The sequence below is a fragment of the Trachymyrmex cornetzi genome, unplaced genomic scaffold, assembly GCF_001594075.2.
Source record: "Trachymyrmex cornetzi isolate Tcor2-1 unplaced genomic scaffold, Tcor1.1 scaffold793, whole genome shotgun sequence".
In the NCBI taxonomy this organism is placed as follows: domain Eukaryota; kingdom Metazoa; phylum Arthropoda; class Insecta; order Hymenoptera; family Formicidae; genus Trachymyrmex; species Trachymyrmex cornetzi.
In genome coordinates this window covers 541,085-554,560 of record NW_017300128.1, presented here as the reverse complement: position 1 = coordinate 554,560, position 13,476 = coordinate 541,085, and the positions used below count along the sequence as shown (strand labels likewise).

Genomic DNA, 13,476 nt, shown 5'->3' with positions numbered 1-13,476 from the left:
GCCCGCGCCTCGGCCTCCGATTTTGCCAAGGCGTTCTGTGCCTACGTTAGTCTGAACCTGCCCGAGAGCGCCCGCGCCAACCTCTCGCACCGCGATTTCCTCCGCAAATTCGTCGAGAGCTTCTGCGAGCACTTCGAGAGCGAGTACCTGCGTCAGAGTGTGAGGTGCGTGTCGCGCGGCGCTTTTATGTTGCACTGTCACGTAGAACGTCGTAGTGAAGACCATTAACCTTTCGTACCGTCAGGAAGTAAACATTGGAGTAATCGCCCGAATGGCAAACATTGGAGTAATCACTTAAATAGTTCAAGGGAAAACTTGAGTGCATAACTTTCGTACAAAATAGAACTAATTTATGAGAAATGACGAATAATAAATTAGAGTTTGCATACAAATGCTTATATTTATTATAAACTTTGGTAAAATGTATCAAATACAAAATATTTTGTATGTTATTTATATAAGAAAAAGATGAAAATCTAAAAATTTAGAGTTCTTATCTCATACAAAATGTCGCTTGTAATTTTATTTTATTATATATTGTATGTTATAAGAATATATTTGATTTTATTTACATTTTTATTTTTATACTTTTTTAAAATTATTGATATTTGTTTTAGGTTATAGGCATATATACATATAATAGTAACGTTGCTCTTGTATTTTTTAGATCGCTATCGTTGCATGATACTAGAAGTATAGTATCCAATGAAAGAGACATAAACCTTGCAAGTCAAAACACTAATGCACCAGTTCGAGCGTCCTCCCATGAGGAATTTAGCGACTATTCCGAACACGAAGGAGAGGCGGTGTCGCCGAAGCCCAGTCACAAACCTTTCTTCCGCAGATTATCCTTTAAGGGACTTAAAAAAGGCAAAAGTTTCTTCCATAAGCAACAGAGCGATGAAGTCGAATTATCTCACAGTGAACACCGCAAGGATAAACACTCCAAGGCTAAACTATCGAAAATCGTGGTGGAGTGTCGTAAGGAAGGAGTCGTTAATGCCTTGATGGGAGAGAACATAGATGGGACGCAGAAATGGGAAAAGTCACGGCTAGCTTTGATAAAGGCCATCGGTGGCTACATGTTGGAGTTCTACTCTCCACCGAAGGCTGTGAAACCACGAAGCGGAGTCTTTTGCTCGGCGATAACAGAAGCGAGGGAAACCACAGCGCTCGAAATGCCGGACCATGAGAATACGTTCGTCCTGAAGACTCAAAATATGGAATTTGTCATCGAGGCGCACGACTCGAACGACATGAAATCGTGGTTGGCAACGATTAGATATTGTATGCGAACGGTACAGCAAAGCTCGAGCGCTCCTGGTTCTGGGCCGGGTGACTCTTTAGGAGATTCCCTGGGCCACGGTTCGCTTGCTATCGGATCCGACAGTGATCGATTACGAGCCAACTCGGCGAGTAAAAGCTTCCGATCCGCTAGTCATGAACACGGCGATGACTCGCAGGGTAATCCACCAGAATTACCTCCGAGACTCCACGTGCGCAGCAGTAGTAATCTAGAATTATGTTCCTCTCAGCAAGAAATCGAGCAAAGTAAGGAATAAATCTTGCAAAAGTAAGTCAGGCAAGGGCAATAAGTAAAAATATATATGTATATATATATTTGTTTGCTTGCAGTGTCTGCTAATGAGGGTGAGCTGGATTTATCGAGTAGCTTACGAGAATACGCGTGGTTTCATGGCACTCTTCCTCGTTCAGACGCCGCACAGCTTGTATTGCATAGTGCAGCTAACGGTCACGGTGTTTTCCTGGTTCGGCAAAGCGAGACTAGAAAAGGCGAATTTGTATTAACTTTTAATTTCCAAGGAAGAGCAAAAGTAACTACATCATTTTCAACACTTAATGATAAATGATGTTTAAACAATTTTTAATATATATGTATTCATTTTTATTACAGCATTTACGAATGACGCTAAATGATCAAGGTCATTGCCGAGTCCAACATCTGTGCTTTCCTACGATATATGATATGCTTGAACACTTTCGCCAGAATGCGATACCACTCGAATCTGGTGGGACTGCGGATGTTACTTTAACAGAGTACGTAGTGGCGACGAGCCATGCATCGCGACCAGGACACCATAACGTAGCGAGTAGCTCGAATGTACAACAGTCACAAGAGAGGAGACCTCCGGCAACTCTGGAGCCCAGAGAAGTAAGAGTCTGCAGTGGAAGTCTAACTCCTCTTGTGTGAGCGCGAGTGGCCAACACCCACAGTCTGAAGTCTAATCTACAGACAGTGAGTAGATAAACCAGCTAAAGCGCCCATATTTATTGTATGGTCGATGATACAGATTTAATATCTGCATTTGTGCAAATTCGCTGGAAACTTGATGGAAATTTGTATAGATTGATATACAAAGTTAAATATAACGCACCCTATTTGTGTTCTATTTATAACAAAATCCGACATTTATTTAATAATTTATTTAATATATGTTCAAAAAATATGTACTCCACAAAAGAGTAAAAATAATGTACTATTAAAAATTTCTTATGTTCATATTTTTTCCTAATTTTCTCATGTCTACGGTACGTTATGTTACAGCACACTTTTATACCTTTTATTTATTTATTATTTTATACATTTTATAAATGATTTGATTAAATTTGTATATCATTCGTCTAAATATGCAAAATTATTGTGTAATGAAATTTTTATGAAAAATTTAGAATGATATAAATGTGTGAAATGTAATATTCAGAGAAGTATGACCGTGGGGCAAGGAGCTCGCTTTTAGTAAGTTTTTTTCTTGAAATTTCTGGTGCGGTTTATTATTGTATATTGCATATTATAAGAGATTTATGTTTCAACTTCGTCTCAAGAGAGAGAGAGCAATACAGGAGCGTTCAAAAATCATTTTATCTAATTAATATTCTGATAATTATAAAATAAAATTGCTACTTGCAACATTTATATCAGGAAGCTATGAAGTATTATTAAATTGACAGAATAATATTAGAGTATTCTGGATGAAATATCCTGATTGCTTACATTTTCGCAAATGTTAGAAAAATTCTCGTCAATATTTCTTATTTTGAATCTATAAGACTTATAATAACACACGTGTATGTGTGTCATCAATAATATTTATTTCATATAACTTTTTAGTTGTTGTAAAATTAGATGTAATGTATACACAAAATATCAATTTCGTTCTCTTTGATATGGATATTTGCCAGTTGCTTGTATCTTTCATAGCATCAATAAAACGAATCTGTTACATTCAGTATTATTTTTTTATTGTAACTTAGTTTTATTTTCTGAAATATTGACGAGCCTTTTTCTAATATTGACATGTGTATATTTTATTATTTCTAAAATCCAGAAACTTTAAGAGAAACTTCTGATAAGATAGCAAGATTAAAAATATATATATGAGTGCTTAATGAGATGTTAATAAAATAGGTACGCACTTATGGTGGTTCTATAAGAACTCGCGTGGAATCGTTGGAGAGACTAGAGCAACAGAGCACCATTGTGGAACAACAAGGCTCGGCTTCGTCCACTGGCAGAGCGGTTCAGAATACTTACAGTTTCCTCTGACGCTGGATTCACGCTAATCCGCCATCAGGCTACAATCCAGTCAGTCCGACGGACTGAATGTGAACGATATTATGAAGTATTCGCAGTTTTTATCTCCAGAATTGCGTCACGCCATAAACCGCTGTTTTACGACAAAGCGCATCTCTTTGCTAGTACAAAAAAGAATTGCATTTTTCTTTTTAATATAACTATCTTCCAATCATTGACTCTTGCGTTCAGCATTCGACATTATATACTTTTATGATCTATTAGCAACGCGTTTGTGCATCGCATTTACATCGAATAATAAGAAATAGAATAGACTACCAACAAAACGAGTCTCAGTTAGCAATGGTCATTTCATAACGTGCTCAAATTATTCCCACCTCCTAATAATGCTGCAGCATTCGATGAGGAGCTCCCTTTCGCAGGTTTGCATGCATCTGTGACACGTCTTTTTCATCGAGACCGAATTAATAGTCTCCTCGTATATTTTTACTGAGAGAACGGATATATTTTAATGAAAGATCCCGAGTCTCGTTACACTGCTTAATTAATACACGTAACATTGTGCGTAAAAACGTATGTGTGTAATTGGGGAATGATAGTCTCCGAAATCTTGAATTATGGACTGCCAGTATAATGCAATCCCTATTTGTGTCTTCGGATCATCCCGAAAACGTGACAAGTGCGCCAAAGCTAAAGCTGAATTATTATTAAACCCCTGCTTCTCTCGTCACGAGTACAATTTGTTATACAAAATTGCATTTCAGCCGCATTGTCACTAATCCCGATGCTTCGTAGGGCGAATAAATGTAACAGATGTGCCCTATAACCATCGATAAGTATAAAACGAGCTGCGATATTTATAAATTATCCCAATCCTCATCAGTGTAAAAATCAGTGTATAAATTTCTCCACTTGGGCGAATAACAAGAAAAAGAGGGAGAAAGAAGAATTCAACTATGTTATCATTCGGGATGAATGGAAAGAGCAAAATATTTCGTGTTACAGTAAGTATGGTCCCATATATCCCTGCAGAAACCATATTCGATAAGCGTATCGAGAAGTGTATTAACAAATTGTGTAACGACTAAGGATTATCACTAACATCATAGAGCAATATGACTGAGTGTGCAAAATTAGACTATAGACAAATGTATGGATGAGTGATACACGTATGACAGAGAGTTATGATCGACGGAATATCCGATATGTGAAACGAGCAATGCAGATATTCTCAGTATGAACTGAACTGATTACTGTGATAAGATCTCTCATTCGCACAAGGCATTCAACAAATCCCATCGCCGTCCGTGCCAATCTATGTTCTTATTCATAGGAAGCATAGAGGCAACAAGGACAAATTTATCAGACATTTGTACATTTCACTCACTATTCGCCATCGAAAATTGTAGGAATAGAATTTTCATCGCGGTCTCAAAACAGGAAGAGGAAAAAAAAACGTAGGAAAATTATAGTCGATCTGGAAAAAAAATCTGTATCGCAAGTTCATCCTTTAGCCGAAATGCTCGCAAAATCTGCTGTAAGTAGGATGTAAGCTTGTTCCTCGCGTAGCCGCAGTTGAACAGACAGTCCTGAAGTATACAGAGTTTGACAACTAGGCATTCAATCGTAATACTTTTCTACCTTATGTCAAGATGCAAGGATGAAAATAAAAACTGAATTCCCTGAAAGTTCTCTAATATTACTTTTAATTATCAACAAATATTGTACAAAACATTTTGTTTATACTATTTATTTATTAGATAGGAATTATTAGGAAGATGATAATCTTTTATAGAGTATAGTTATTGATTTTATTTAATCTTTATGAGAATTTATTTGTGTTATTAAAATTAATTTAGAGATATCTTCACAAATTTTTTTATTTAAAATTAGAAAAGTTTAATTTCTAAACTGTTTTCATCTGTAATTTCTATTCTAATTTCAAATAAAACATTTGTGAAAAAGGAAAATTTTATAATTCTAAAAATTGAAAAAAGAAAAACAGTAAGTTAAATCGAGATTAAAATTAATCTTACATTGGAATCTCGAACTTGAATGAATCAAGATCCAATTGCTCTAACAAGCACAATTTTGAATGTCAACGAACCCAAAACGAATTTGATTTCGTCAATAGACTATTTTATGTAAATTAACGTAAGTGTGATTAACTTCTCGTCATTATTAAATTAATTATATTAATTATTTTATTATAAATTGATATTTAATTATACAGAATATAATAGAATGGTCGTTGAAGAAATCCTCGATCGGACTGTCGTATTTTTTATTAAATTACTTTTATTAAATTAATTCTCGATAACAACCGAAGAATCAGTAAAACACACTTTTACAATTTGGACTTCCAAACTTCTGACTGGATACCTATTCGAATTTTAATATCCTAACGCAGAAATGAGTATGTAAAATTAGATTTGAGCGACAATTTTATTATGTATTGCATGTAATTTCGTTTGACTTTGTAAGGGGTTATATAAAAATGTTATTATTTATTATCACTGAAGAAGACTTTGTAAGTCGAAACGTTTGATGAATTTTGTAACGCTGTGCGTATGTAATTAAAAAACGAATTTTATTTTTTGAGTTAACTGTAATTGCTCGTTTAAAAAAAGCCTTGACACTTTAATTTTGATTAATTATATTGCTTTGTGAAAATAATTAAACGGTAGTGAAAATTCTTCAAACGATGATTGTATACAAAATTAATGCAATAATATATCTTTGTGTTAAATGCATTAACTTTTAATCGGATTTTCTTTTTTAGATATTCTTGGGATTGTTTTTTATCGGGCATAAAAATCAACAGTCGGTTCAACAAACACACATATATAGGGTGTATCAAAAGTCTGGAAATGGTCGTATATCTCGAAAGCAAAGCATTTTTGTAAAAAATATTTCATACAAAAGTTGTAAGGGGTTTAAAAAGAACTATTCATTGATCACATCCATTTGATCTTGGGTGGCGTCACCAAGATCAGGTCAAGGTTAAATCGATTTTTTTTAGTAGAACACTTTTAATGCCAGAATCTAATAACTGATGTCAAGAGCTTTTCAAAACATTATAATAAAGTTATTTTTCATTAAGTACTTTTCGAGTTATAAGACTTGAAAGTACAATACCGCCAGCATTACGCAATGTGTCCGACCGGCGGCTAAAACCTCTTGACGGAAAATCAAGAGAGAATGGAGCGGATTCAGCCGGAAGCCGTCATGTTTAGTGCACCGTTGAAGTGAGTAGGACATGTGGTAGGAGCGTGATGAAACTATTGTATCGCAGTGTTGTGGCTGTGTTCCAAAATTGACTGTCATGCAGTACTGGAAGTCTATAGTGCACGTAACGTAAACTGTAGCATTTTCAGTACTGGCAGTGAATTTCGGAATGCACCCATTGTGTAACACAGTGAATCGTTTCATCCTTGTTTAACGTAGGCAAATAACAAGGATGTAATCATTCACTGTGCTAATTGTGTCTGTATCTTTGCTGGAAAGCACCCAGTAATTTTGAAACACGACCTGTGCCATGACATATATGTATGTACATACACGCACATGCACATTTGGGAACCAATCAGAGAAGGGAATCATGCTCCACTCCGCTCTTCCTTGATTGGCTCTGCTTTTGAATGTTGTTCAGGACCATGTCGTGGATAACATTTATCAAGATCATGGCTATTGGAGATTATTCCTCTTATTCGCATTTTTGCGTTAAAAATTCAGTTTTACGTAAAAATGAAAATAAAATTTTGAAATTTGAGATTTTCGACCGACGACCGTTTCCAGACTTTCGATACGCCCTGTATATATAGTTACTTGGAAATTAGAATTATCAGAAATGGCCAGCATTGGCCAGCATTGGCCAGCATAATCTATATATATTATTTTTAATAGTGAAGCTGCAGATAAGATTTCTGCCGTATTCATGGTTTTAATACGATCAGTCCTACGGCCTACACGTCACCTGATTTGGCAATAACCCGTTTGATATCGAAGTCAAACCTACGGACTTCTCAGAGTCGTTATTATGGCAGCTCAGGTAATAGTAAAATGATAGTTCAATCTCGAAATTTTGACAACTTTAAACAAATGTTTAGACGACAATGTTTGACGAGTAATTTGTTCATAAGGTACACGAATTCAATGTCGAAATGACGTGCGAGGGATGCTCGACGGCTGTGCAGAACGTACTCGGGAAAAAAGCAGGTACTTGAAAACATTTGTAATCAATTTTGCAGACACAAAAATATTTTCGTGTATACGCCGTATTTCGTAAATTATATCTTGTCGGTACTCTTTGAAGACATTAGTTTTTATCACAACTGTGTAAAATGAGGTTAAATATACTGCATAGGGAAGTGGAAGTGTCAAGTATAAGAAATGGCACAGTTGTTTTAGGAAAAAAAATACATTCCAGTCGACACAAACTAAAAATAATACATTAATGTTATAATTCCACACTTCATAATGTAATAACTGTTGTACAATATGTGCTATATTGTTGAGTGTAGAATTATTATTATGTATATTTGGAGACACTGGTAGTGTCTCGGCGCTAAGCTATGCGCAGCGACACTGCTGTGCCTCCTTTACTTGAACTGGATATATTGTTACTTTAGCTGGTCGACTGGGATACTTATGTTCAAAATATCTCTATTATATTACTGTATGATATGTAGGTATCAATGACATCAAGATTGATTTACCAGAGAAGAAGGTATTCGTGACCACTGCACTCAATTCAAATGAGATTTTAGAAACACTCAAGAAAACAGGAAAAACTTGCCAGTTTTTACAAACTCATTAAGGAAATTAATAAGTGGGTGATTATGTGACATGATTGTAATAGGGGCTGCTAAATATGTCAGGTATACATTATAACAGATATTCTTATATTTTTCCTGTAAAAAAAGAAAATTGCGTTCAATTACTAATTCATAAATATATGTACATACAAAGTACAAAAATAATGTATTTAAGATTATATCTAAAAAATGTCTTGTATTATACTAAGCAGCTTACAAATTATATTCTCTGAATTTACTATATATAATGCAACACGAGATAAGCTATATTTCTCATATAACATAAAGCATCGAAATATTAGTTTAATTTTGCAAATATATGAACGCTGAAATGAATTTATCGTATTTTTTTTCGAAATTCTATTAAAAAATTAATTGCACAGTTACCAATATTTTATAAAAAATCAATATTTCTACACATTTATTTTTATAAATATACTTATATAATTGCAGATCAGAAATTTTATGCAAGAGATTTCATCACATAATTTCATTAATTTTTCCTATCAGGAAAATCATTTTAAATGTTTAAATACTATATGGTCATATAAGCATTGGCTGCTTAGATCATGTAATGTTGAGGGTATTTATAAACATTATAATGACAGCTATAATTTTAGTAAAAGGGACATGTACATGTACATTACGATATACATTCAAAGTATCTATATTATTTAATGTAATATGTAGATTTTTTTATATAGGATAGATTTATCAGAGAATAAAATACTCTTATACTTTGAAATGATCAGGAAACTACCAAACTTTAGAGATTCATTGTAGACAACTATTTATATGATCGTAACAGGTACTTCTGAAAAATGTATAGGCATATATTAATAGTAAAGGCAGAGATTATTTATGTTGTACATATATATTTATAAAAAAATATCTTACTCTTTTATATGTACAAAAAATACAAAAATAATATACTTAAGATTATATATAATAAAATATCTTCTATTATCTTAAGTAGTTTGTGTATTACAATTATATTTTTTAAATTTACTATAATGTAACGAAATATGATGCGTTATATCTATAATATAAAGCATTGAAATTTTAGTTATTAGCAAGATTTACTTGAAAAATTAATCAATTGTTAATATTGTGATACATACACATTATTCCAAGTCATTAACGATTATAAATCGGAGACGCTACAAATCTAGTTTCCATAGCGCTTTTTCTATTATTACCAAGCGTTGTTGTAATACATTATAATGGAAACGTAATAATTGTATTTTATCTAAAATTTTATCTTGTACTGTTTTAATGCGATCGGATGAAAATGCATTGGAAGATGTCTGATTGTGTAGGACTGTTTGAGATTGTTGCAAGACTACTGTGAGTGTATTTCCTACACAATCTACTTGAGAAGGTTTTATGTTCTTCATGTTCATTTTAGATTTCATAATTTTCGCCGATAGTCTTGTACTGTTGTCTGATTCTAGATGCAACTTTTTTAATTTATCTGACAAATACTGAAATAATATATATTATATAATTAATAGTTCTTGACTTAGTAGCACTTTTTTTTTTTTTTTTGTAAAATACGACCGTTACTTTGTTTAGTTTAATAGAACATATTTGTATATTAAATTATTACGTTCGCTTGGTCCTGCTTCACGTGTGTATCTTCTTCACGTTTATCGCTGTTCAATTCTTCATTTACATTGCCAAGTTCATATTCACTGGACCTTAACTGTGGAATGTCACTAGTTCTATCATCCTCACACAAATTATTAGACTTCCATATTCGCATTCGTCGATCCGGGCCACTAGAAGCGAAGAGCTTACCATCGTTTGAAAATGTTATGCATGTTACGTTATCAGAATGTCCCTCAAGAGTATATATTGAACGGCTTTTTAGAAGATCTAAAATCTAGCGATATTTCTTATTGCAGCAAATGTAGCTTATTAGAGCTACTTGAAATCAAAGTTTTAAACCACCTTCATTGTAGAATCATCAGAAGCTGTTAACATAAAATTTCCATTTGGATGGAATTTAACCATATTTACAGCTGCTGTATGAACAGGATAATACTGATGTAAAGAATTTGTTCTTAAATCATACAATTTAATACACGCATCCTCGTTTGCTGATCCAATAATTGTACCAGTTGGATGAAACTCTACATATCTAGTGGGAGCTAATACAAAATAAAATTTTTCTATATTAGCTCTATATTTTTACTTTAAGTAAAATTTTATTTTAAATTCCTAAAAGATGAAATTATAAGTTATAATACATTTGACAAACCTTTTATATCATTAAAAGTTTTGACACATCGTCCACTGGTAATATCCCATAGTTTTATTGTTTGGTCGTCGCTACACGATACTAAAAGCTTTCCATCGGGAGAAAATTTAACGCAACTAACCGAACTTGTATGTCCTGTAAATATCTTGGTGAAATTTCCCATCAATGGTATCCATAGAATTATACTTTTATCATCTGATGCAGAAACCAACTAAACATATCGATCGATAAACACATGATAAAATCAGTCTATGACATGATAATTTAGTCCATAATCATAGATATACAATTACGTAAACTGTCTATAGTGAAAATTTATGACAAATTGACTAATAAATAATTAAACGCAAGAATTACCTTATCTCCCTTTGGACTAAACTGTACTGATCTCACATTAGATCTATGTCCTTCAAATTTTGTAAAATGTCTACCTTCAGAGATTTGAACTCTGATACTATCTTCTGAAGCACTGGCTATAAGATCACCATTTGGTGAATAGCATACATCCAATATACCGGATTCATGGGCTTCAACCTTTTCACATTTTGTTTTCGTACAGATATCTAATCTCCACAATCTTAATGTTTTATCTAAGCTACTCGATACAAATCGATTAGTTTGTATTGGATGAAAGCTTAAAGCTGTAACATCACTATGGTGTCCTACTAAATATTTGTATTCTCTAGGATCACGGCCAGTTTGTTCCATTGTCCTAGTAGCACAATAAATTCACAATAGAAATAGTGAAAGAAAAATTAAATAAAAATATGTAAAGCAAGATCACACATAATAAATAGTGAAAAGTAAACCTTTGATTTAAATATTTTAAATTGATATATTAATTTTTAATCACAATTTTCAAATTATATTACAAATATAAACATTTACACTTGTAATATAATTCAAAAATTATGATTAAAAATTAGTGATTAAGATAACTGTATAAGAATTACTTCTCATTACTTTTCAACATTAATATATGTATATAGGGTATTTCAAAATTCGCGCCCGCGAAATACAAAATCACTTGTGATACTTTATGCTGAAAGAAACAACTTTTTCCTTTTGCAAAATTGCGTCTGACAAGTAATTTTTGCAGGAAAGCAGGTTGAAATTAACAAATAAACGTAAAAATTATTTATTGAACGCAATTTTGTTAAAGGAAAAAGTTGTTTGTTATGAAGTATCGTGTCTTGTACTTCGCAGATGCGAATTTTGAAACACCCTTACATAATAACTCCAAATTAAAATTCGTGTACTGATAATTCTATAACCAAAAACATTGAAAAAACGTAAAAAAAACTTATCACGCATGAAATGTATGTATAATTATTACTTTCTATTTTCGTCTGAGGATTTCAGCATCGCATGAGGCCCAGGATTATACATGCAGGGATGTTCCGTTATTTATTGTAATAGCAGTGAAAAATCTATATATAAATGCATTATATAATAGCGTTTTCGGCCCGATCGGGTTTGCACCAACCTGGGTTGGATTAATCTTTCCTATTGGTTGATATCACACGCTCTACCAATAGGAGAGCGCAAAACACCATTAATCCAACCCAGGTTGGTGCAAACCCGGTCGGGCCGAAAACGTGGTGCAAACCCAGTCGGGCCGAAAACGCTATAAGATTGTCGCATGCTCCAACATGCTCCTGCTACAGTTCCTATTCACTCTAATGAGTACATTGAAGTGAGTAGGAGCTATGATAGGAACATATTGGAGCATGCGACGCGAACAAACCTATATACTATAGGTTCAGTACTGGATATCAATCATGAAACTTTTCCTAGGATGAAAAGTGAAAAGTGAAAAATTTCTCCATTAACTTCAATGGTTAAAATTTTCACTTTTAACTTTCCATTCTAGGCTATGTTCAGATTCCCACTCGAATGCCACCCAGGTATCACTCTATCTTTGTTATTTACCGAACCTTAAACAAGGATGACATGACACTCAGAGAACACCCGGGTGGGAATCTGGGTATCAACATGAAACTTTATTTCTAAATGGAAAGTGAAAGGTGAAAATTTTAACCATTGAAGTTAGCTGCTTTCCATTTACACCGATTCTCAGATAATTCTCACTTGTGACGTCATAACTCAGTTGAATGCGCGTTTCTTTTGCATTCTGACAAATGAGATTCAACTGAGTTTTTACCCATAATCTGCACAAGATCGAGACCGTGTGCTTTAGTGAGTCTCATAAACCCACTTCAAAGTGAACCTGTGTTGACATGTGATAACTTTTTACCAAAGTAAGCAAGTAGTGACGTCATTAATCTGATAGGTTTGCGTTTTCGGTTTGCGTTAGATGCGTTTTCGGCCCGGGGCTCTATTCTTGAAAAGAAACGTATACGAAAATCTAGGGAAATGTTACAGTATACGTTACGTTTACTATAGTATTTCCCTAGACTTTCGTATACGTTTCTTTTCAAGAATAGAGCCCCCGATCGGGTTTGCACCAACCTGAGTTGGATTAATCTTTCCTATTGGTTGACGTCACCCGCTCTAATAGGAGAGCACAAAAGGCCATTAATCCAACCCAGGTTGGTGCAAACCCGATCGAGCCGAAAACGCTATCAGTTTCACTTGTGTGTAAATGAAAAGTAACTAATGAAGAAATTTTTCACTTTTAATTTTTCATCCTAGGAAAAAAGTTTCACGATTAATACCCTGAACACGAGCCTAGAGATAAGTTTCATGATTGATATCCTTGTAGCGTATATCGGAACACCGTTTAACTTATAAACAATGATGTGCTCAGTTTGGCCAAACCACTTTTGCTCCACGTTGTTTCTCAGTGCATAGTCTACCAACTGTGAAACGCGAAACATAGG

At 33.8% G+C, this 13,476-nt stretch overlaps 3 protein-coding genes across 3 annotated transcripts; 2 read left to right on the top strand and 1 right to left on the bottom strand.

The window, feature by feature from the left end:
- Positions 1 to 3: 3 nt before the first annotated feature.
- Lnk (SH2B adapter-like protein Lnk) lies at positions 4 to 3,744 on the top strand (the record flags this gene model as incomplete). Its single annotated transcript, XM_018518788.1, has 5 exons — positions 4 to 164; positions 668 to 1,551; positions 1,636 to 1,835; positions 1,916 to 2,173; positions 3,428 to 3,744. Coding segments are annotated over 5 exons (1,641 nt in total), but the record flags the coding sequence as incomplete, so codon positions are not given.
- A 3,559-nt stretch (positions 3,745 to 7,303) lies between these two features.
- On the top strand, positions 7,304 to 8,466 carry Atox1 (Antioxidant 1 copper chaperone). The gene is made up of 3 exons (XM_018518797.1): positions 7,304 to 7,604; positions 7,696 to 7,771; positions 8,245 to 8,466. Exons 1-3 carry the CDS (start codon positions 7,593 to 7,595, stop codon positions 8,370 to 8,372), a joined length of 216 nt encoding a protein of 71 aa, XP_018374299.1. The 5' UTR covers positions 7,304 to 7,592; the 3' UTR covers positions 8,373 to 8,466.
- Positions 8,467 to 9,518: 1,052 nt separating this feature from the next.
- On the bottom strand, positions 9,519 to 11,385 carry LOC108768394 (POC1 centriolar protein homolog A). The gene is made up of 5 exons (XM_018518796.1): positions 10,991 to 11,385; positions 10,634 to 10,844; positions 10,324 to 10,523; positions 9,980 to 10,255; positions 9,519 to 9,854 (listed from the first exon to the last, which is right to left on the bottom strand). Exons 1-5 carry the CDS (start codon positions 11,339 to 11,341, stop codon positions 9,531 to 9,533), a joined length of 1,362 nt encoding a protein of 453 aa, XP_018374298.1. The 5' UTR covers positions 11,342 to 11,385; the 3' UTR covers positions 9,519 to 9,530.
- Between the last annotated feature and the right edge of the window lie 2,091 nt (positions 11,386 to 13,476).